Raw genomic sequence first — 25,393 nt, forward strand, 5'->3', positions numbered from 1 at the left:
GCCCCATTAACTGAGGCTCCTGCCCAGCGCACACAGTGATGACTGATAATCGTAATGATGACCCGAGGCCCTGCAGGCCCTGAATCGCCTTCTGGATCGTCAAAGATTCAATTACACTCCACCGAGTTCCAATGTTAAGTATATTTTATTCTATTCTAATTCCTTGGAAATTGGCCATCCATGGTATCGATGGTAACTCTCCATTAACCCGAATGGTGGGTCTGCCAGAAAGCCCCATCCCTCAGCTCTGGTTGGGTTAGAAGGAGCGACACATGAGTTTGAAAAGAAGGACACGGCAGGCTGCTGGGGCTTCGGGAATGGGGGAAGGCTGGCTGGTGAGAGAAAATCCAGCCTGGGCTGCGGGTCAGAAGCAGCCTTGCCATTTGCCCGCTGTGTGACTTTTTCCCTGCTCTGCACTCCATTTTCCTCATCTGTAAAATGGGCTGCAACATTCCCTTGGAGGGAAGAGATAACGTGGGGCATTAAGAAGAGCCCAGTAGAGCTATATGTACTAAACCGGAAAGATCACCAAGATACCTTCCAGACAAGGGGAAAAAAAGCCTAGTGATACGTAAAACATGGCACCATTTTTGTCTAAATGCACATGACTCAATTGCCTATGTTGACCACAGGTTCACTGATGTGTGAAATGCAGAGGAAGGCTCTGGAAGGAGAATTCTCAAATGGGTAACAGGAATGTCTTTGGGGAGGAGGGTGGCCCTGACCAGGGGTGGCCGTCGATGAAAGGGTCTCTCAACAAGGACAACACATTCTTGTGTCAACTGTGTAAGTAAACTTTAATAACTTTTTAATACAGAAAAACCATATGTATGTTTAAACCATACATAAATGAAATAAGCCACACGTGTATATACATACATATACATATATATATAGAGAGAGAGAGAGAGAGCGCACGAGGGAGCATGCGCGTGTTGTGTGGTAGGGTCCAATAATGGGTGAATAATTACTATGAGGCTGAACGAAGTAAAAGCGTTCTTTCTGCCAGTCAAAGATGGCTCCATGTTGGCATTCTTACAACGTCTAACTTAATACCTGCAGGCTAAAGAGCACCCTAATTCACCTGCTGGCCAGAGGGGGCTGGAAGGAGGAGGGAAATTAAAACGAACCCAACCTACCGCCACAGAAAACCCCTGGGCCCTGGGTGGGCATATGTGCTCTGTGGTTCGCCCTGGTGCAAAGGTTTGCGGGGCGAGCCTGCTTCTCTAGATGCGGCAGCCCGAGCACACAGGATGCTACTGAGAGCTCAGGGGGATTTCTCAGCTGGAGGCCGTGTATACTTCAAAGACTTAGGGCAGTCAAGGCCAGGGGCATCCTCTGCAGAAATCAGGCTGCGCAGCCAGGGTCTGCCCCCTGCCTGGGAGGAGCCACTTCCGCCCTCTCCGTCCTCCTCCCCCCGCCCCCCACTCCCGACTCCTGGGTCTAGACCGCGGCCACTGGACCTTGCCAGGAACACTGCGAAGCATGGACATGCAAGTGAATTAATTTTCTTCTAAGACTTTTATGTTTTGGACGCTTCGCGACACCCCTTTGAGATGACTGCGGGCAGCCTGGGGTTTTTCCAAAATCGGAGCTGGGAAATCAATGTTCTGAATTGCATTTTACGAGCAAGCAGAGGTGAAGAAGGTGGGGGGAGGCAAGAGGAACAGCCTACTAACCCTGGATACCAATCCCGGGCCCCACAGTGAAATGCAGGAAGAGCCGAAACAAAATGGAATCTTGAGGCCCTGAGGCCCGCACAGCCGTTCTGGTTTTAACAAAATAACCTCCGCTGCATACGCAGTGCTGGTTTGCACCGAATGCTAGGCCACAGGTCCCCAAACTCTCTTGGTTCCTGCAGAGTGCTCTTGGCCTCTCAGTTCTCTTAGCATGGCATTTCTAGGTCAAAAGGCATACCTAGCAGTCTGGTTGTGACAACTCCACAGTCTAACCTTACGGCGACAGCAGTATTAGCTGGTACCATCTCTGATAGCTGTCCCTATATTCGTCCCAAAAATCTGAAATAGCCCACAGTGCACCTGTGAGTTCATGGGGGGCACCCTCAAGGTGCCTCGGTGCACAGTTCGGGAACCAGGTACTGGGCTCACTGCATTATTTTCATTATCTCAATCTTTCCAATGACCCTGACACGTATATACTATGGTCCCCATCTTACAGATGCAGATAGTGAGATTCAGGGTACTTGAGTGACTCATCCAAGTCTGATAGCCAGTAATGGAGGAGCCAAAACTTGAACACTGATCTGGATCTGACAGACAACCAGGGCTGCCGTGTTCAGTGGCACAGGTTGAACACTACACAATTCTAGAGAGAGTCACTCCCACAGACTACAATGCTGATGCTCTAAATCATTAAGCTAACAGCTGGTGTTAGACTTAGCACAAAGCCTCCAGCTGTAACAGCCCCTTCACTGAGCAGCCTCTTCGTGACTTGACTTCTATGATCACCTTAAAGGGCCTCCGCCCGCATTGTTTCCCCAGCAAATTCAGACTGGCAGGACATGCTAAAGAACTCCAAAAGCTTCATTTAACCTTGGTAACCAAGCAGCAAAAAGGTCAACTTCAACAGTGTAAACTGCATGAAAACTGGTGGTAGGTATTTCAACCACAAGCAGGCTCGGCAGAGAAAAAGATCTAGAGGTCTAAGTGGACCCAACAAGGATTGTGGACCGAAAATTTGTGCTCTTGTCAGAGCCTACTTAATAGAACAGAGTTGCTCAAAATAAGGTCTGCTGCCTCTCTGATAGATTTGGGCATATGTGCGTGTATACGTATGTGACGATAGAGGCAGGGCTGTGGGGAGGCTTAGCGACTTTGCAGGCTAATTTAAAAATGTTTGGTTTAGGGGCGCCTGGGTGGCTCAGTCGTTAAGCGTCTGCCTTTGGCTCAGGTCATGATCTCAGGGTCCTGAGATCGAGCCCCGCATTGGGCTCCCTGCTCGGCGGGAGGCCTGCTTCTCCCTCTCCACTCCCCCTGCTTGTGTTCCCTCTCTCGCTGTGTCTCTCTCTGTCAAATAAATAAAAATCTTTAAAAAAAAAAAAAGTTTGGTTTGTATTCAGACAATCTGTTAATATACATATATGCATATTAGAACGGTGCTTAAAGAGACGTGGCACCCAGCGGTGTGGGCACAGTGATTTCCAAAGACCTGGGATGGAGGAGCCAGGACCTGTCTCAGGATGATGGTGGACTCTGTATCGTGTGGAACCTGTCTGCCCATGTTCCAATTTGCAACAAGAGATTGATTAGCCAGAGTGAACAATGAAACGCTCTCCTGTTCTCAATTTTGAAAGTAATTGGTTATCCACTCATTGATAATTTCAATAACACTACGATGCTAACTTTTATTTTTAAGTGATCAGGACGGCTTTGCAGAACCGCTAAGCAACACTGCGCTAAGAGGGGTGTTCGATGACTGGCTGAGTTTACATATGCCAGAGGTCTGATTCTGCTGAACTGGCAAGTAGAACCTTCGAGTCAGTATTCCTGTTCTGCATGCATTTACTTATGTACACAGGCATTCTTTGCATTAGTATTTGCTGACCTCAAGGCACCAAAGCAGATTATAGATCTGGACCCCGGGCTACATCTTTCTAATATCAAAACCCCCATTCTGACTTTAGCTCCCACAAAACAACATCATCCATCACACTAAAATAATGTTGTTAATTTGAATTTTATTGATTTTAAATTTTGTTTGTATTTAATTTGAAAACATGTTTTGGTTTTATAGTCCTAAGAGAACCATAAGCGTAAGTTGTCAGTTTATTCTCCGTGGTACGTTTGTACGTGGTTAAGTAACATAATGATAAAAACATGCCCATCACCCCTGTGGGGGGAAGGGCCCCAGGAATTTTATTTTTCTTCAAAAGGGCTCTTTGAACATTGCTCAAGAAATGAGACAGTGTTAAGAAAATACTGCCGCGGCCTGTGATTTTATGGACCGTTCCTTTAGGTAGAAAACCCTTTCAGAGACCAACCCCCTCACTTCAGAGTGGCCTTGGGGGGGACCAGGAAGGCAAGAGCTCCACACTAGGTGGCAAGGCCATGGCTCTCAGCCGGCGGACTCGGGTGCTCTGGGAGCCCTCGGCACCACACAGAACCACTGTGTCTGGGCCAGAGAAAGGCCAGGTGCCTTCCCAAGACCCTTGACCTTGTCCTCACAGCAAACCACACACCGCTGTTAACCTCACCCTTCTCTAGAGATAGACCCGGAGTCCTAGGACGCCACCATACCAGTGGCGTGGAAGACCTCGTCGTTTTTAGTGGTGCGTCAAGCATCGACTTCCCCCTAAACGAAGACAGTCCCTTTCCCTCCTGGAGTTCACGTTTGTTTCTGTAACCCAGCACCTGGCACAGTCCCTGGCTCATTAGAGATGCTCAGTAAATATTTGCTAAACCGGCGAGTTATTTCTTAACTAAAAAGCAGTGTGTCGAGACCTCCCTTTTCCATGGAAGGCTCCGAGTCACGTGAGCAGGCAGAAGCTGCTCCTGCTCAGAAGCCTCCCAAGATATCCTGGGGCTCCCACTGCCTTTCAGCACCCAGGATGCTGGAGACACAGAGCACAATTATCAGCTGCAACAAAGAGCCCACTGACTGCCGCTCTCCCGGCAAGCCCAGACAAAGCACGGAGACCTTGTAACTGAAAAGGCCCTGAATGGAACGGGGAGAGAGGAGGTGTGAAAGCAAGGCTAGAGCAGGCTGCAGGGAAGGAATCAGGGCGCACAATGCCCCCCTCTCCCCCACCCCCGGGACCTGCGCGCTCTCCCCAGGGTGCCTCGTCCCACCGTCTGGGCCTTTGTCACCTCCTCTGGAATCAGGCGAGGTGCGGAGGGAAAGAAAATGTCAGCTGTGACTCAGGACCACATCTGTGGAATTGCAAAGGAAGAAAACAACAAGAAGAGAAAAAAACCCTTCTTGACTCTCAGAATTTATTACTCTTTTTTGAAAGAGGAAAACGACGCGGGCTTCCACATGGGCCCCGATCTGGGCCCGCCTCTAGCAGCCAGTGTGGCAGACGGAAACATAAAAGCTCCAGCGATATGCGATTAATGCCACATTCTTAGGTGAATCCCTGCAGCTGCTTACCTATCAAAGAGGCTGCTCCCGCGTCCGCGGCAGACATCACTAATCAATTGCAATGCCATTTCCTGCGGAGCCCAGACAGCTTCGCCATCCTCCAACACAGGACTCTAGGCAGCCATGACCAACCGGTTCGTGTCGGCTTGCAAGGAGGAAGCTGTCGGCCTGGGCTGGCCTTGCCCGACCCCTTCACTGATTCATTCAACAAACGGAGACTCTGAGAAGTCACGCCACTGCCCAAGGTGACCTCAAGGGCTCAAGGCAGAGCTGGGCCAGAATTCAGGTCTCCTGACTCCCTGGCCGGTGTTCTGATCACTTGGAAAATCACACTGGCTCCTTTCCAAGCAGACAGCTGACTTCTGATGGCCACGGCACAAGGACAACACGAGAAAGAAGTCGGGTAACCAAAGTATCTCATCCGAGCAAGTGCTGCTTTGTCCTGGTTTGAGCAGCAGTAACTTTGACAGCCTCTGACCATCCCCTGGTGGACATACTGGTGGGCAGAGAGCAGGATAATTAAAAAAGAGGAAGCAAAGGGTCTGCAACAGATTTTCTGCAAAGCGGGCCTCTCGAATGTAGAGAGTCTCACCCAGCGCACATCCCCATCAAATGCCTCGGGGCTGTGCTCCTGGGGATCTTAAATGGCGAAGGGCATGCTCTGAGAAACGTGGCTTTGTGCCCAGCCCGCCAGGCCCAGTGTCTGGAGGGACAGAGATCGACAGGAGCCTGAGGAAGTTATGAGCTGGTTTCTGAGCTCTCTGAGAAGGGGGTAGTGACACAGGACTGCCGTTTTCTTGCACTGCAAACAACTGACGCTTAATATTTTTCTATGTTCCCTACAGCACCAGGTTCATGCACGAACCTACTAAATAAAAGTAGATTCCAGGAGATCAAATACACGTATGAGCCAGTCTCTTCATTTCCCTGGGTTCCGTTAGCCTACATTTAAGTGATAAAGTATATATACTGTTTATATAGTATATACAAGTTGGGATAATTTCTCTTCCTCATTCCCACCCCCTCCTCACCTATTAACTGTGTGTCTGCTGAATGCTGATATCCTTCTGACCAAAGGCTCAGACCACCTGCAGCTGACCCAAAGGCCAGAGGATTCTCCATTCTCTGACCCCCCAGGGACACTAAAGCTGACAATATTTCGGGTGCAACTGTCTTGAAGGGAGGGAGCCTGGCCTCTTACTCCAACAGAAATCCCTTTTATAGCACCCTTAACAGATAGTTGCCTTAGTCTTCACTTGCTTGCCCCTGATGACGGGCAACTCACTACTGTAGGGTGTGGCCTTTTGTAATCCTTTATGGATTTGGATATTTGTTTTTTTAAAAAACTTTTTATTCTAAGATAATTATAGACTCACAGACAGTTGTAAGGAGTAATCAGGGAGATCCTCTATAGCCTTCACCCAGTCTCCCCCAGTGGTAACATCTTGTAATAGTATGACATCACAACCAGAAAATTGACATTAATGCAATCACTGACCTTACCCAGATCTCACCAGTTTTACATGCACGCATTTGAGTGTATGTATTTAGTTCTATGCAATTTTACCACTTGTAGATTCGTGACCAGTCAAGATACAGAACGTACACTGCAGGGATCCCCTGTGCTTTCTTTTCACACACACCACCACCCTCTTTCTCTCTGCCTGCCTGACCCCCAATTAATGCTCCCCATCTCTCTAATCTTATCATTTTAAGAATGTTATAGGAATGGAATCACGCAGTGTCTACCTTTTGGAGATTTGCTTTTCCCACTCGGCATAATGCTCCAGAGATTTCACAAATGGGTTGCTAGGTGTACCAACAGTTTGTCCCTTTTTATTGCTTTGTAGTATTCCATGGCATGGAGGAACCATGGCTCATTTAACCACTCGCCCGTTGAAGGACATTTGGGTGGTTTCTGGGTTTTGGCTAAAATGAATAAAGCTGCTATGTGCATCTGTATAGAGGTTCCTTCCTCCGTCCCTCTTTTCCTTCCTTCTTTGTAGCTTTAGTGAGATACAATTCACACACCGTGCAATCCAACTATTTAGAGTGTATGATTCAACAGTTTCTAGCATATTCACAGAGTTGAGAATCATCACCATGACTGTAGAAAATTTTCATCAGCTTAGAAAGAAACCCCAAGTCCTTCAGTGCTCGCCTCCCCAACCCTGTTCCCGATCTGCAAGTAACCATTAATCCACTTTCTCTATTTGTCCATTCTGGACATTTTATGTAAATGGAATCATGTAGTATGTTCTCTTTGGGGACTGGCTTCTTTTCTCTAGCATAATGTTTTCAAGGTCCATCCGTGGTATGGGACGTGTCAGCATTCATTCCTACCGATGGCAGGATACCATTCCACAGACCTCATCTGGTTTATCCACTCATCGGCTGATGGGCACGTGTACAGATTTTTACATGAACTTCACTTTCCATTTCTCTGGCATCAATGCACAAAAGTCGAACTGCTGGGTCGCACAGTAAGTGCGTTGTTTAGTTTGGAAGAAAGTGCCTATTCTCTCTTCCTGAGTAGCTGTACGATTTCACATTCCCACCGGCAACGTGTGAATGGGACCAGTTTCTCTGCATCCTCGTCAGCATTCTGTGTTCCTCCTGTTTTTTTTTTTATTCTAGCCATTCCAAAGGGTGCGTATTTTCACTTGTTTTCGCTCTGAGCAGAGGTCCGACTCTCGGTAACATCTGCTGCGAGGATCAGCAGTCTCCTCTTGAGATCGCCTGTGAAGGCTAGCCAGCTTTGGGTTCTCTAACCTGATAGAGCCTAGTCCATGCCCCCCTCCCCCAAACCAAGCAGGCCCATATTAAGAGCTGGAGTCAAGATGTGGCCATGCCATGGGGGGGGGGGAGGGAAATACCTGGGATTTGTACCAGGTGATTGTGTTGAGCTGCATCCCACAGCTGGCTAATGTGAACCCTGGGGTTCATTCGTAATGCCAGATCTTTTTTCCAAATAAAAAGATGCTCGGCAAGGACTGCTCCCTTCTGTCTTTGGGACATTCCCTTTGAGGAAGAACTGATTCCTTGGCAAATTTTAGTTATGGCCTTGTAACTGTCATCATCTTTCTGGAGGTAGCGATCCTGAGGGCAGGGCCGGCTCTTTGAAGTTGGCACGGTGCTCAGATCATGGGAGGCACGTGTCAAGTTTGCAGACTGGCCTTCATAAGCATCACGGACATAGAAAATCGCATAGTGATGACTGCTGAGGACAGGCATATGGAAAGAACTTAATACACGTGCCGGATGGGTCCAGGAAAGGGTTCAAAAGGCACATCTCTATCCCTGGAATGTGCAGTGGGAGAGGCTGCACAGGAAGGGAGTGATGGGGAGTGTGAATCGACTTTGCAACTTGCTTGGGGTTTTATGGCCGGGCGGCCATCTGCCTTGTGTGCTCAGCTTCGGCTCCCGAGGCTGGTCGCGGGAGGAACGAGTGAAATCATTAGCAGCGGAGCACTTCAGGCCCTGGCAGGGCCCTCCGGCAAGGAGCCGTGCAAATGTCTGGGGGTATCGTCAACAGTGCCTCCCTCATGCAGCAGAGAATGTGCCGAGAAGGAATGTGGGTATGGCAATGCTGATGCTGTGGCCAACATCTGCAGATGAGCCGGAGCTGTTCCCAGAAGGAAGGCTCATTGGTGTACCCCCAAACACGCGTGTGGGCATGCGCAGATCGGCTGAGAAGCTCAACTGTGGCACCACCATGGTGGCTGGCGGTTATGTGTGACGCATCCCGGGCGAGGAAACGGGGGGCATGTGGAGCGGGGCCAACACCTCCCTTGCTACCCCACCCCCGAACGTGGCGCATCATCCAGCTAGTTGCCGAGGGCCCTAAACGTAGGAGCTATCCTCCATTGCTGTCTCCATAGCAGGAGACTCAGTAAAGCCATCAATCAGCAGGAGTCTGCAACTGCACCCCCAGACCGACCCAGCACCCACTTCCACCACCCACACCTGGTCCAAACCACAATCGCCTTGGGCCCAGGTGGCTGCTAAAACCTCCTTGCGGGTCTCCTCACACCCGCTCTGACCCTCTTCTCTCAAGATCTTTTACAAATGTTAAGTCACCCACCACTCCCTCCGCTCAGCACCTCTCGTGGCTGTGTAATAAAACACAAAGGCCTGGAGAGCAAAGGGCCAGGAACGGTCAAGGCGGTCTTTGGGAAGAACAAAGACACCAGATATCAAGCTCTTACAAAGCCACAGCAATTAAGACGGTGTGTATTGGCACAGGGATAGACAAATAGACCCAAGGAACAGATTACAGAGTCCAGAAGCAGACCCTCACATACACAGTCACCTGATTTATGACAAAATCAATACTGTGGAGTAGAGGGGAAAGAATGGCCTTCGCAATAAATGATGTCGGGCTAACTGACTATCCATGGGGGTGGGGTAGGGAAGTATCTCGATCTCTACCTCACGCCATATACAAAAATCGATTCCAGAGGGACTGCCCACCTAAATGTGAAAGGTCAAAGCTTTTACAGGAAAATAGACTATCTTCATGAGCTTGGAGGAGGCAGGGATTGCTTAAATAGGACACAAAACACATGAAGGGAACTATTTAGGGAAATATGAAGGGAAAAAAGTGACAAACATTAAGATTAAGAGCTCTCTGTTAATCAAAGGATACCATTGGGAGGACGCCATTAAGATACTCACAGGATGGGAGAGGGAGGGGCTGCAACCATATATCCACCACAGGACTTGAATCCAGAACATGTAAACTTATATAGAAAGTAATTGGAAAAATAATGAAGAAAAAATAAGACAACCCAATTTTTAAAAGAATGGGCAGAAGACTTGAACAGGCATTCCACAAGAGTCTAAACACATGCTCATAAGCATATGAAAAAACATTTGATTTCCTTAAGCTACCAGGGAAGCACAAAAATTAAAACCACAATATGATGATGCTGTTATATACATACCAGAATGGCTAAAAAAGACAGATCATACCAAGTGTTGACGAGGACCAGGGGCAACCAGAATGCTCGGGCCCAGAGGGAGGTACAAATTGACACAGCTTCTTTGGAAACCTGATAGAGATATTTACTAAAGTTGAAATATGCACATCCCATGACCTAGCAATCCCAGTCCTACAGGGACACCTACAGAGACACATGCACGTGGTCCCCAAAAGACACACACAAGAATATTCACAGGAGCATTATATATTCGAAATAGCCAAAACCCTGAAAAGTACCCAAGTGCTCATCGGTAAAATGGATAAATGTATTTCAACATACTCACACGATGGAATACTACACAGCACCGAGGATGAACAAATCACAATGACAACACAACAACCCAGAAGAATCTCACAACAAAAAATGCTGAGCAGAGAGACCAGAAGCCAAAAAGTGTATACAGTATGATGCCACTGACATAAAGAACATAAAGAACCTGGCCGTGCAAATACACATGTTTAGAAGTCAGGGAAGTGGTGGGCAGGGAGCAGGTGGGGGGGCAGTGATGGGAACAGGGCACCGGACATAGGGCAGGCTGGGAATATTCTGTTTCTTGAGCTGAGTGCTAGTCACACCTGACTAACAAGTTTGAAAACCATCCAAAGCCCTCCTCGTGGCCCACAAGACTGTGCCCCTGTCCACTCGTCTCATCTCAGTGCTGTCCTTCAGCTCCTGCTCCCCCCACCCATTCCCCTGAGGGGCCAAGGTCATTCCCACCTCAGGGCGTGGCACCTGCTGCAGGACCCCCCCTTATCTGTAGGCAGCTCACTCCTTCATACTCTCAGGTCCCCACTATAATCTCTCCCTCAGAGAAGCCTCCCCTGACCGCCCCCTCTAAGACACCCAGTCCTGGGTAAGACGTGTCCCCCAAATTCATGTCCGCCAAAGCTTATGCATGGGATCTTACTGGAAATCAGGTCTTTGCAGATGTGATCGAGGTAAGGTGAGCTCATACTGCATTTGGGTGGGCCCTAAATTCACTGACTGCTGCCTCCAGCTCAGCTGAGAATGAATGAATGCATTCATACCATCCTTTAAAACCTCAGCAAAGGGGAAGGGAGGGATGCATGGGCAGAGCTCAGAGGACTTTTAGGGCAGCAAAAACACTTTACAGGATACTATCACAATGGGTACATGTCATTACCTTTTTGTCCAAACGTGAATAGACACCAGCAAGAATGCACCCTCACGCACACTACAGACTCTGGGTGACAGTGACCAATCAGTGTGGGTGCACTGAATGTAACCAACGTCCCACTCTGGTGGGGATGTGGATAATGGGGAGGCTGTGTTTGGGGAGGCAGGGGGTGTACGGACACTACGTACCTTCCTCCCAATTGTGCCATCACCCTAAAACTGCTCTAAAAAAACAACAAAGACCTTAGCAAAGCAGGAGGAGCAGGGACGTCCCCAATGAGAAAACAGGTGGGAGTGGGGGAAGGGGCCTGCCAAGGTGAACACAGCAACTCTGAGTGGGGCCTCACATCTCACAGCTCAATGGGGGTCAACGGGGCGACAGCTTTGCCTGTAAGGTCTGTATGTTTTATAAAAAGGGAAAGAAAGCATCACCATATCTGGGTAATGCATCTAGAAGACAATTCCAAAAACCCCTAGGACGTGCCCTGGCTCCATTCGAGCCCGACGTTTAACTCAGTCCAGGGATCAGCAAATGTACCCCATAAAGGGCCAGACCGTCCATATTTTATGGGCTTACAGGTCAGCTGGTCTCAGACGCAGCTACTCGACTCTGCTGTGGTGGGAGAGCAGCTGGCTGGCACAGCACCGAATGAGTGTGGCGGCCTCCATCTAGGGGCTCCCTGTAGGGGCGCATGTAGGGGGATGACCTATGCGGGGAGGGACAGCCTCCTTACCCCATCCCTTGTAGAACGTGGCTGAGGGGTTTCTCTCCCCCACTCCCACACCCTTTCTCGAATGGTCTTTCGGGGCTGCCCAAGGCGGCTTTTTGCAGAGCTTCTTCCCTGTGGAGCCTGGCGAGCAGGAAGTGGCCCCATCAGCCCTGGGCCTCCGCAGAGAGCAGATATACCAGGGCTCCTAGCTTTTGGAAAAGTACTGCTGACAACCAGGAGTTAACCAGGCAGTGACCCCACACCTGGGCGAGGCGAAAAAGGCGGGGGGTGTGTGAGGGGAACTTGGCGGGCAGGCTATCCTCGGCCCTCCCTCCACAGTCACAGTCACCGTGAGAGGAAATGAGGAGGAGAGAGGCCAGGACAACGGACGTTGTCCACAAAGCAGGCACAACAGGGGCACTGGGGACAGGAGACGCAAGCCGTGTAATTAAGGCCTCTAGACACCTATCGGGAGCTCACCCATTCACACCCCTGGCAGGTGGTTCACACCTCTGAGGAATAGAATAACCAAAAAAAAAAAAAAAAAAAAAAGAGAGAGAGGATGGGAGGACCAGATGAAAAAGCTGAAAAGCTCTCCCCATCTGCAGCCTGCAGCCGCTGCCCTAGCCCACCTGAAGCACCTTCCACCTAACGCCCCGGACCCTTGCGGACAGTCCCACGGAGGTGGGGGGTCTCCAGAGTGAGAGAGAACGGGTGGTGCCCCTGCAGAGCTGTGTGGCCCCGGGCAAACTCCCTAGCCTCTCTGTGCCTCACACCTCCTGTCATTTTTTTTTTTTATTCTTATAACACCTCCTGTTTTTATTAGGATTCCATAAGCAAGGGTGCACAGTGTATCTATGTGCTTAGCAACCATTTATCGAGCACCCTCTGCATACCAGGGGCCTGTGGACAGAGCAGCGACCTAAGTGTCCGAGATTATAGTCTGGGGGTGGGGGGGTGGGGGGGGAAGGGACACTAAACCACCACAGGGACAGCTCTCCAAGGGTGGCTGTGAGGTGGGCTGGGAGTTTTGAGAGACTAGGACAGGCCAAGCCACGTTGGCTGGGGGTGAGCTGAAGGCCTATTTTAAAATCGCTAATTCCAGCGGGCACGAAGCGTCTTCCTGTGTGCCAGGCACCATTCCAGGGGCTTGCAGGCAGGACTGGCTACATCATTTGCAGGGCCCAGTGTGAAAGGAAAACTTAGGGCCTCTCGTCCAAACAGTAAGAATTTCAGGATGGTGACAACAGAGTACTGAAGCAAGCATGGGGCCTCAGGGGGCCACACGGTCACACGCTCACAAAGCCAGCCCTGTTGGCAGAACCTCCTTCCCGGAGGCTCACTGCCTTTCAGGAACTGAGCAGCCCAAACCAAGGCGCCCATGGGGTACAAGAGAAACAGGTAAAGCCGAGGGTCCTTCTAGGAACGGACCCTGTACCTCTCGGGGCCCCAGGTTCCTCCTCTAGGAGGTGGGCAAGCAGCTCTCGCACGTGGGATGTGGTGAGCCTGCTGCCCGACACCGCCTGAGTGCCGAGAGCATTAGCCATCCCGATCCCAAGGCGTCTGTGCCATCTCGGGCCCAGCCCCTGAAACTTGGGTGGGAACAAGACCTGTCCATCAAATGCCTTGGCTCTGCACTCGCGCTTGTACGTAAGGATGCGGGGTGGGGGGGTGGGGGGGCAGGGGGGGGGCGGGGGTGTGAATGCACAAGCTTCAGGTGGGGTACAGATTTAGGCCCCATCTGTGGGGCTGTTCTCTACACCACCTTCTGTCCCAGGGACCTTCAAATCCAGGCTTTCCAATGGAGGTGGGCAAAGCATCCCCCAGACGCAGAGGTCCACACACACGCCTACTTTCCCCAGAGCAAACCCAGATAGGAGGGGAAGCTGGTCCCCCCTTCTTCTGGAACGGATGCTGGCTTAAGGCTGTGCACACAGCAGGGTGAGCCGGGGGGCCATTTCCAGCCCTGCTCTGGCTGTGGGGTGAGGCGTCTGCTCCCTGCATGCATGCACACACTCGCACACTCCAGAGAATCCCCGTTTGTCTTCCGTGTTTCCTTTTTGGGGTGGAGAGGCCTGTGTCCCCCAGTACTGACTCTCTCCAGCCTGGAACTAGCTGGAGGGGGAGACGATCACAGGGCAGGAGGGACATAGCAAAGGAGGAGAAACACTGAGAAAATGCCCCAGAGGACCGCCGAGGCTCTGCAATGCTGTCAGATAGGCTCTGTTGAGTCAGCCCTGCCCTGGTTCCAAGCCTGGTGCCACCTCTTTCGTGCCGTTCGATAATCATAGCTAGTGTTTATCAACTACTGACCCCACACCAGGCCCTGTATTAAATGCCCCGCATGCAAAATCCCCAGGGGCAGTCACATGGCGTGGGAGCTGCACTCCGGGCGAGCCGGCAGCTGCCCAGGGGTGGGAATCTGGGCTGGGGAGCGGATTTTCTCCCTGGGAAAGGGAGGCAACCCTCCGCCTCAGGGCTGTTGTGGGAAACAGACCTGTACTAACGCAAAGCAGTGCCCGGCACAGGATGGGCTGGAAAACTTGACTTGATGATGATAAACAATAACGTTTTCACCGCATCCTCGTCGTACGTTGCAGGATACGCTAGCAGTAGTATTCCTACTGTTATTTTGTGCCAGGGGAAACTGAGGCCCAGAAGGGAGGTGGCAGAGAAGTGCCGCCTCCCAATCCACTGCCGTGTCTACTCTGACTTTTCTAAAGGGCGGGCCTCGAACTGTCCCCGACGACGACGACGACGACGACCCTGCAGGGACGTGAATCCGCAGCGCCCCCTTGGGCCCCGTCGCGGCTGGGTTCAAGGGGCTGCGGTGTGGTGTGGCTGGGCCCGACCTTAAGGCTGCTGGCCTCCAGGGAAGGCGCAGGCAAATGCTGCCTTGGCTGGGAAGCTGCTGCCCCAGTCCACGGGCAGGGCCCCCGGAGGCTGGGGAGGGCGGGTGAGCTGCCACCTCCCGGCGGGTGCTCTTGAGGACCTGACCATGCTTTCCCACGGCCCTACACTCACTCCTGCACACCACGAGTGTCACTGTCCGACTGTCACTGTCGCTTTGCTCCCTGGTCCCTCACAGACACTGAAGCCCTCGAGGGAGGAGCCCATCTCTCCTGAAACGGCTGTATGCCCAACACCTAGCACAATGGCCGGTACGAACCATATGTTCACGGGATAGTGTTTCCGCTGACATGATCTCGGGGGCAGTGTCCTTCCAGACCCGGGAGAAGGAGAGCAGGCTGCAGAGAGGAGTGGTTCCGAGCCACGGCTCTGGGGCAGACCACTGAATTCCCAGCCCTGGCTCAGCTGTGGGTCCCGGGCAGGATGCTTCACGTGCCCGGGTCTCCAGCATCCTTCCGGGTGCAAAACGGGGAACAGCATCCCTCCACCGCAGCACGGCTGCGCAGCTTAAAGGAGAAGACATGGGACCGGCAGACCCACAGCTGGGGCCCAACACACAGTGAGCGCTCCATCGGAAGGAGCTGGGATTCTGATTACACCTGGAAGGACAAACGCGCAAAACCTGCCTGCGAGAAATGGACCAGACTGGTTCCCCTCAATCCTGAAATCCTCCCCTGGCTCTGACCTTTGCCGGCCACTGGCTTTGTCTGGAAATCGGGTCTGTGGTTTCGCGGACCAGCTTAGCCCCGAGAAGGCTCACAGCGACCCCTGCTGCCCGCCGCTCGGAACTGCCTCCACCCCCAGCCCGAGTGCACAACAAAGCAAGGTGAGCCCTCCAAGACTGGCTTTCCGATCATTTCCAAGGGCTGGCGGAAACCATCATCACAACAATGGCAGGGAGAAGAGACGCCGCGCATAATTACGTTCGGTGGACACTAATTCCCTGTCTTCTCAAAATAAATATAAAACAAGAGATCAAACGAAGCGTTTTCCCTTTCTGTCTGGGTCTTTTGTTTCCCTGGATAAATGTCATCCTAAATACACTGTGGAAACAAGCGGAACTGTCATTTCGGCGGGATACTATTTCCTGATCAACACGTGCTGTTTGCAGCAATCCCGTTTTGATCTGGCAGTTCTTAAATTGGACTCTCTTTAAAAAGCACAAGCATGTGAAAACAAGCAGGCGCGTGGGGCTGAGGATAGGGACTCTTGCAACGGCCTCACTCACGTATTCCTCTCGTCTCCCTGGGTGTGGGGAAATGGAAAACGTCCCCCCCAGGTTGTGACCCCAGCTCACCAGGCTGCTGCTGTGACGCGGGGGACCCGGGATCACAGCTAAGGCTCAGCTACTAGAAGCCAGCAGGGTAGGCGTCTGCATCAGCTCCCGCTAACCATGCCTGTTAATGAACTGCACACTAGTGGACGATGGGGCACAGAGACGAGAGGGATGGCGACTTTTGAAGCAAATCCCATAAATGGCTCCCTATCCTTTAAACCAAATGAGTGCAGAGAGGCAGACTGCATACAAAGATACTTCTTTCTGGTCCCCAAAATACAGGATTTGCATTTTGCATCCACAGTTGACATCGGTAAGTTGACCTAATGAGTAAGATGCTAAGTGATCATTCTAACGGGGACCTAGCTCTCTCGATCCCGCAGGCCAGGGTGCTGTACGTTTTGGGGGCCCCCCCCAAATTATCTGTTCGGTTGGGGCTAATTCCATCTGCCGTTACATTCTGAGGGCTAGATGGTCTCTCTCTGCACCACCCAGCATTCGCCTGGGGAGGGCCTGGGCTTTAAACATCTTCCTGTGACGTCCTCCAGAGACGTTTGATCCAGGGCTTGGTTCTAGGCAGGACCTCATTCACCTCAAAAGCTCAACAGTGTAATGTATCAGCACAGGGGTTGCAAAGTGGTGGCTCTTGGGCTGTATGTGGCCACAGGCAGAGACTCTGTCCTGTACCATGTTTATTTTCAGAAAAGTAAATTAGTTGCCAACTTATGCCCCCCCAAAAATCCGATTGCTGGTTTCTCTTTCAAAATGGGGGAAAACTGGTCTGATTACCTGCCTTTCTGCATGGGCTCACCGGGCCTTCCAGCTGCGCCCCCCGCCCCCCAGCCTGCTCTTCCAGGTCCCAGAACCCGAAATTTTTGACCCCATGCTAGCATCTGCGGCTGGACGGCATGATCTATGCAGGTGATTCATCCTTATTTCGAAATGGCTTCTCCGTAAGTAGCAATGTAGACAGCGGCGCCCAACTCCAGCTGGTCAGTAGAGCCCGAACCCCCTGAGGAGCTCTGATCAAAATATCAGTGTCTGGGCCCCGCCCCTGACCAACAAAATCCAGCTACCTGGGGGTGAGGCCTGAGCAAAGGTACGTTTATAAAAGTCACCAAGTGACTCGAAAATACCAAGGAGGAGGAGAACCATTGGCTTAGACCAGAGGAGTGCCTCGGGTGGAAGAATTTCAGGCAGATGGTGGGTAGAGCTAAGCTTCAGCCACGTGGGCTCCCGCCCCATCCTGCTGTGGGTGGGGATGGAGATCAGCTTCCCTTTCTTTTTGTCTCACCTCTGGAGGAGGAGGAGGCCCGGCTGCTTCGAGATTTTTCTGCACACTGCTCTGGAAAGCAGTGCGCGAGTGCAAGGGAGATAAAGGCAGCTGAAAGATGACCTCTGAAAGACCACTGGGCCTCTGGCGGAGCCATCAAAGGACCCCAAGGCTACCTTCTCCAAGGCTCCGGCAGGCTCCCCACCCACACACTGCCCCTTGGACCGAACCAGCGCCTCTCACCTGAAGAGCTCACGGATCTCCCGGCTGTCAGCCTGGAACGGGATGTTGCGCACCAGAATCTTTGACGTTGTCTGCTTTCTGGGAACTTGTTTCTTCCGAGCGGATGTCAGAGCTGGCCTGGATGGTCGGGGGAAAGGGTTCATGTTATTCAGGGTGTAGGCAGCTGCTGCCCTCCACGGACTCCCCTGCCCTCCCTCCAAGAGCCAACACTCTGGTCTTCTGTGCAGGTGAGGGATTCAAGGAGTTGCTGTGGATGAGGCAGAGATGAAATGGGAGGGAGGTAGTCTCCTGTGGGTGACACGGAGCCTAACCGTCTTCTCAAAACAGCTATGGACACCCAGTCAGCCCACCTGCCCACCTTTGGGTCCCTCCTGCCCATCATCTGAGAGACCCAGGGGCCAGCAGGACTGGAGAGAGGAACCCTAACGAGGGTGAGGCCAGTTCCTCCCCATATCCAGTCTCCACGGTCCCTTTCTGGATGCAGCAAGACTCCAGATGGTCCAAAGGGCTTATCTGAGACTTTCCACTGTTCACCCGAGGACCAACGTCCCGAGGCCCTGGAGCAGCTTCTAGCCATGGAAACGGGATGGGGTTAGGAAACTGATCCGGGGCTCAGGGCCCTCTCCAACGTGGCCCCACCTCACCTGCGCACCTGCATCAAAGCAGGGCAGGACTGTGAGCAGGGAGCTGATGATCGGGGTGTGGAAGCCAAGTTGGCCACACAGGATCTGAGTGATCTTGGGCAAGTAACTTGGCCTCTCTGGGCCTCCGTTTCCTCAACTGCAGAATGGCCTTAATAATATTGCCGGCCTTGTCATACGGTTTGAGGACCTGTCGAACACTCTGTATGGTGCCCGCCATGAGCTAAACGTTCCATAAATCGTGGCAGTTGTCGTGAAGACGATTGTTACAACTCGCTTCCTTCAGACCTGCTCCACATCACCTCCTCAAAGGCCCTCCCTAAGTATCGCCCCTAAAACAGCAACTCACCCCCACTCCCGGCTTTGTTCTCCTTCCTGGCACTCGCCACCACCTAACCGCACAGTATATATTTGCTCATGTTTCCCTTTACGGTCTGTCCTCTAGGGCTGTGCTGTCCAATACAGTGGCCAAAAGCCACACATGGCCAGTTAAATTTAAATGAAAGCAAAATTCAAAATTTGACTCCTCAGTTGCCGGGAGAGCCAGCCTCCAAGATGGTCCCCCATGATCCCTGCCTCATGGTATTCAGGCCCTCATGGAGTCCCCTCCCGTGCTCTCTGACCAATGGAAGACAGACACAACAGTGACTCCTGAGACTAGGTCGTAAAAGAAACTGTCGCTTCCTTCCTGCTGCCCCTTGGATCACTGGCTCTGTGAGAAATGGGCTGTAAAGACCCTCATGCAATCCAGGGAGAGGCCAATGTGGTGAGGATCTGAGGCCTTCTGCCAACAGCCCTGTGAGGGCGCCATCTTGGAAGTGGATCCTTTAGTCCCTGGGGAGCCTTCAGATGAGACTGCAACCCTAGCCAGCATCATCATGGTAACCTCAAGAGACGCGGAGACAGACGTACCCTGCTAAGCTGCTCCCAAGTTCTGGACCCACAGAGACCATGGGATAATAAATGTTTACTGTGTTAAGCTGGGTTTGGGATACTCTGTTACGCAGCCAATAGATAACAAGCTGCACTCCCCCCATTTCAAGTGTTCAAATGCCACATGCAGCAAGTGGCTGCCATATTGGACAGCACAGATGTAGAACATCAGAGAAGAATCCCACCACTGTAGAAGGTTCTACCAAATACGCTGCCCCAGAATGTGAGCACCACATGGAAACTCCATTGCTGGCAACTGGGCAGAGGATCTGGAACACAGTGGGCTCTGATTTTTTGTTGAATAAAAGAACGACTCAATCAACACTGGCTGGGCACTGAAAGCTCGCAAGGTGACTTTAGCTTGACTCCCTGTAGATAGGGTATGGAAAAGGAAGATCGCCGGCTGAGCGCTCATGGGCACCGCATATGCCAGGCGTTTCATGCACAACCTCCGGTGGGCACATTTTACTTCTCAGGCCAAGTCAGCCACCCAAGGTCACACGGCTCTGGGACTAGAACCCAAAGCTGTGGGGCCCAATGTCTGGAAACCCACTGTTCCATCACAGCTCAGGAACCCGTCCCGTACCAGGCCGCCTTCATCCCAATGATGCGCACACGGCACAGACCGGGATGGGCGAACAATACCAGAGGTAGCCTGGGGCTGCATCCACGAGTAGTCTGAAAACAGAGAGAGAAGGAAGGAAAAGCAGCGGCCACAGGCCGGCCACTGGCGGATCATCTGCTCAACGACCACAACAAATGACCAACCTGCTGACAACTACCAAACAACTATCTTAAACCAGCCCTAGGACTGTTAGAGGCAGTCACTTCATCACCTGAGGTAGGTAGATGATCACGACGAGACAGCAACGCCTTACGCTGGGCACGTTGTGTGCCGGGCACTGTTAGAAGCTGCACAGCGGCATCAGCTCATTTAGCCGTACGAGCGGGTAGAAGGATAGGAACAAAACCAAACTCTTAGAGAAAACCCCACCACTTCAGGAAACTGGTCACTGGGTAGACTGGTCTGTCTCCATCTTTAACACCTACTGAATCTCTTTCGAATTGACTGGAGGCTGTCTCTGGGCTCTGTCGTCCAGCTCTGAGAAAGAAAGCCCTATAAAGGTGGACGTCTAAGTTTTTATTGCTTCTCTCATTCGTCCAAAGCCCCAGCAACTTGCAACTCTTTGTTGGGTTATTTATACCACCAAGATGAGCAGGACGTGCTTGTTTTTCCCATTCTTGCTCCTTCGATGATAATAAATGTGCGTTAAGCATTTACTCAAAGGACTGGAGCGGTCCCAGTTCCTCACAGAAACGGGCCTCAGAGTTGGCAAATGGGACACGAGCTTCATTAGGAAGAGTCCCAGATGGTGAGGGGTTCGGGCGGGGGGTCATGTCAAGGGGCTGGGGAACCAGCACCAGAGCAGAAGGGACTGCCCCAGGTCAAAGCAAAGACGGGGCACCGAAGACTCACTTGGTGGCTCGTTCGGAGATCCTCACTTCCAGCTTGTGGCTGTCCACGACGTGACCCTAAGAGAGAAGACAACACAGCTTGTCACTCTGTCCTCCCCGAAATACTCACCCGTACCCCTGCCCTTCACCAGAGAGGGCTTCCGCAGAGGGGAAAGGAAATTTCAGAGGGAGGATGTTTCCAGGCAGAGGGGCCAGCTGGAATCAAGGACAGAGAACAGCTTCTCCTGGAAATGGCTCATGCTGAGCCCAGGCAGCAGCTGGTGGTCACAGAGACCCAGCCTTCCAATGTCCTCTCGAGCCATGCGTGGGCCTTGACCTTTATGCCACTGGAGGGACACAAAATTTTCCATCGTTTATGAGCATCTGCAGGCAAAGGAAGCCCCTTCGGTCTGGCTTGCAGAGCGGGAGTTCAGGTTAGATTGTATGCTTAAAAAAATAATTTCTAAACCACAGAGGAGTTGCAAGGAAAGCTAGGTTCTCACGTGGGTCCCTTAAGGCAAAACTGGCGTATTAACAAAATTATCCTCTAAAATCCCTTAAATCTCCCATAAAATACACCACGCGTAGTTTCGTGTAAACAATTCTTTGTGGCAATGTGCACGTATGTGTGCACACGGGGAGGTAACACTGGACCAGTGCGGGGTGTTTTACAGAATCTTGCATTATGTGGCAGAGAACGGAGCACTGAATGTGCAGAGCTCAAGCCCAGTGACGGGCCCACATGGCATCTGGTAACAAAGCTGGACTTCCGGTGTCTCTTTAAAAAAACAACAAACAGGGGCGCCTGGGTGGCTCAGTTGGTTAAGCAACTGCCTTCGGCTCAGGTCATGATCCCGGAGTCCCGGGATCGAGTCCCGCATCGGGCTCCCTGCTCAGCAGGGAGTCTGCTTCTCCCTCTGACCCTCCTCCCTCTCATGTTCTCTGTCTCTCATTCTCTCTCTCGCAAATAAATAAAATCTTAAAAAAAAATAAAATAAAAAAACAACAAACAAATCAAAGCCCAGAGATCTGGTATGGTTGCGACCCGCCCCACCACGAGGCAGTAACTGGCTGAAGCCAAGAAGCGGCTGTCCCTTTGGATGCCCCCCCCCCCCCACCAAGTCCCCGGCCCTTATGGGCATCTGAGTCTGTGAGCCCTGGTGGAGAGCAAGAGAGCCTTTCAAAGAGAGCAGAGGCCCCGAGGGCTCACCTCCCCATCATCCTACCCAAAACCAACTCAGCCCTTCGGGAAGTGGCCTCGAGCCAAGGTCATCAAAATTCTACAGAAACAATCCTATTGGCTACGTGCCCTGCTGCATTTCCGACAGCCCTGGGGCCTTTCCCCTGCACGGGAAGCTCTGCTGGGACTGGGAGGGGGCCCTGTATGCATGCGTGTCCTTTCCACACTGAGAACCGCCCAACTGGGCCCGGCCCAGGTGCAGCTCTCAGAGGAAGAACAAGAGCTGGGGAAAGGTGTGCCGCCGGCCACGCCCTGGCTTGTAAACTGGGCCGGATTCAACTCTATTTTACCTTCCCACTGCCTAGCCTCATGCCAGGCAGGCCACGTCCTCCTTTGTACAGTGCACACGGGCACGTGACATTCTGAAAATGGCTTAAAAGGGTCCCTGGACCCCTTGAAGCCCTTCTACGGACTTGGGTCTAGAAGCCTGATCTAGAGGCATGATCATGAGCGCTCTGGCTGCAGAACGAGGGAAAGGCAAGAGACAGTGGGAGCAAGGAGGTCTGCAGAAAGAAAAAGGTGCGTGGGGGGGAGGGGGGCACTGCTCCTTGCCCCTGCCACCAAAGGCCTTGGGGATGGGGGGCATCAGGGAAGAGTGTTGAGGACACTGTTCCGAGCAGAGGCCTGTCTCATTTTGGGGAGGCACAAATCCCAGACTGTCCTGCTCCCTGGGGCCCCAGTTCAGCTCCCCTCCTGCTCCCGAGGGCCCTGGGCTGACTCTGCACGTCAGACCCAGCAGGAAGGCACTGTTCTTTTCTCTGAAAAGGATGCGAAGTCTCTGCCAAACACCTTGGAGTTCAGCTCCCTTGTCCCCACTGCCTCCATCCCCGCCCAGGCCAACACCTTTTCCTGCCTGGATGATGCCACCTGCTTCCCTATGATCCACTCTCTGCACAGCAGCTGGAGAGGCTGTCTGGAAGCATAAAAGAGTCCCTTCGCTGGTGTGCTCAAAGCCCTCTGATCAAATCTCACTGCCTTACAACTGGACTCCAAGGTCGTTAAAAGGCCTGCAAGATCCCGGTCCAGGCACCACCCACCCCACACCTCCTCTGCCACACTGGCCTCTTTGTATCTCTCAAACACACTAAGCTCACTCCTACCTTAGAGTCCCTGCCTCAGGCCCTTTGCACATGCTGTTCCCCCCCTCCTAGACTGCTTTCCCCCCAGATCTTTATGTAGTTGACTCCTTCTTATCATTAGGTATTAGCTCAACTGTCACCTCAAGAGAGGCCTCCCCTGACCATACATCGTAAAGTAGCCCTCCCTGCCCATCAAAGTGCCTGCTTCATTTCCATCCAAGTGCTCATGACCTGGTTCTGTGTATTTATTCAGAGGTCCGCTCTGCCATCTTCCCCAGACCTGGCACAGAGCTGTGGATTAGTGAACACACTACAGTGACGACAGAGTGCTGAGGAGGGGGTCTTCATTTTTCTTGGGCCACAGTTCTCTCCTCCCTAGAGAACTGGAGGAAGTGAGGGGCCCAGAAAAATGTGGACTTGTCTGCATTCCCGCTCAATTTCAGGAGCGCTGACAGGTGGGAGCCCCCCTCCCCACCCCCACTACCTAGCAAGTGCCTCCGAGGACCTCGGCTGAAATCCCCACCTTACCTGGAGCTGCTTGAGAGCCTTCTTGGCTTGCTCTGGCTTCCTGTATTCCACGAATCCAAATCCCATGGAGAGCATCGCTCCTGAAGGAGAGAGGCAGAAATCACAGGGGTGACGTGGGTGGGCAAGAAAGCGAAGAAAGCATGAGCCCAAGTGCAACGGCTCCAGAGGGCCCCTGGATGTCCACTCTTTTCTCTCCTCCTCATACCCCTCCTTCGTTCCCAAAAAGGTTTCCGCTCCTGGCTCGCCATGTATTACCAGTCATCTTGAAGAACCAGCCAACAAAGTTGTATAGCCGTCACCTGAGGCCCAGTTGACTATTAATTAATAGATGATTGACATGATAATTAACTTCATAATAGAATTCCGCCTTTGGGAGGGAGAAGGAATGAACAGGGATGACCATCACTATGACAAGCGGCTCAACATCTACCTAGGCCATCCCCCTGCTTCCACACACAACGCAGAAGATGAATATGTGCGTGAAAAGCAAAAGGCACCAAAGACTTCCCCTTTACAGATCTTTTTTTTTTATCTTATTATGTTATGTTAGTCACCATGTATCATTAGCTTTTGATGTAGTGATCCATGATTCATTGTTTTCGTATAACACCCAGTGCTCCATGCAGTACGTGCCCTCCTTAATACCCATCACCGGGCTAACCCATCCCCCCACCCCCTCCCCTTTACAGGTATTTCTGACCATCCGATTACAGCTGCTCCTGGGTTTCAGATACCAAGTTCAGACGGGGAGGGCGGCTGCATTATGCAAACCTCTCTGGTCCCCTACTTCTAAGGCAGTGAGTAGCAAGGGTTCAGAGAACAAGGGAGATCGCAAAAGTTTATCGGAAACACTTGCTTCCCGACTTGAGATCTATGCGCTTTACATACATACATATAATTGGGGGGGGGGGGCAGCCGGTATTTTACAGGGCATTTGTCTAACTACACCTTGCCCTATGGCACAGAATGTGACGCGTGCCTCCTTCCCCCCATCCCCTGCAATGTTATACAGATATATTAATTTTATTCTTTCGTTTTTTTCACAGTTGAACTCAGAGGGCTTGCTCAAGTCTGATGGGTCCAAATGAGGATCGAGATTCACCACCTTCAACTTGCTCACTGGTCCCATCTTTGCCTCTACTGTACTGTTCGTAAGACCCGAGCCCCTATGGCGTGGACCGCTTGCTTGCGTTTCCATTCGCAACTCCATGCTATCAAATGAGGCACCGACGCCGTAAGAAAGTCCATGAAACTGTCCACACGTGGCTCTGTGGGCCACAGAAGGGAGCCTCAGACAGATCTGTTGGCTGCCAGGCGGCACCACCCTGTGACAGCTGTGAACACTGGTTTCTTCGGCGGATACTGGAAAGCGCTGAAAGATCAGGTAACTCTTTCTAAAGTACGCTGAGGGGTGCTCCCGAGGGCCGAAAGGTAGGCTCCGCAGCATCTGATGGCGGAGAGGGACGCAGTGACCCTACAACCCACAGGGGCAGCCCCAGGCAGAGCTGGCGGCCCCTCTACCAGCCCAACTCGCTGCCTGGACGTCAGGGGTCACCTCCTTTCCTGAAGCCCCTGCGACAGAGCCTTCACATTGCTCACGTGGTACTTAGCTGCCTGTCTTATGTCCCAAACCAGCTCTGTAGCTCCCGGAGAATGGCTCAGTGGAATGTTCCAGAGGTTCTACGTCTGGGTTGTTTCTCTTGGAAGGGAAATGGGAAAGCCCAAGATCAGTCTCTCCCTGCTCTTCTTTAGGGCATTTCCAGAGCCCAGAGGTGCTGGGAGGAGGGAGAGGCTTCTGCTACGGTACAGTGTTAACACCGGTGGACCATCAAACGCTCTGAGACCAGGGGACAGTCCAAGGCCCAAGGCAGAGTCTAAATTCA

At 52.0% G+C, this 25,393-nt stretch overlaps 1 protein-coding gene across 4 annotated transcripts in view; it reads right to left on the reverse strand.

Annotated features, from left to right (window-relative positions):
- RBM19 (RNA binding motif protein 19) overlaps nt 1–25,393 on the reverse strand; it is a 133,750-nt gene that overhangs the window by 73,611 nt on the left and 34,746 nt on the right. For 3 of the 4 annotated variants that reach the window (XM_045887575.3, XM_064578425.1, XM_064578426.1), the window contains exons 19-21: nt 23,511–23,590; nt 20,686–20,741; nt 17,635–17,751 (exon numbers count right to left, since the gene is read on the reverse strand). In XM_045887575.3, the coding sequence (XP_045743531.2) occupies nt 17,635–17,751; nt 20,686–20,741; nt 23,511–23,590 (253 nt within the window). Of the gene's footprint in view, nt 1–1,594; nt 5,597–17,634; nt 17,752–20,685; nt 20,742–23,510; nt 23,591–25,393 lie in introns of those variants that run through there. The other variant, XM_045887577.3, reaches the window with a different exon arrangement.

Source organism: Mirounga angustirostris, unplaced genomic scaffold (assembly GCF_029215605.1).
Source record: "Mirounga angustirostris isolate CCGP_5_RB_7025 unplaced genomic scaffold, mMirAng1.0.hap1 SCAF_14, whole genome shotgun sequence".
Taxonomy (NCBI): Eukaryota; Metazoa; Chordata; class Mammalia; order Carnivora; family Phocidae; genus Mirounga; species Mirounga angustirostris.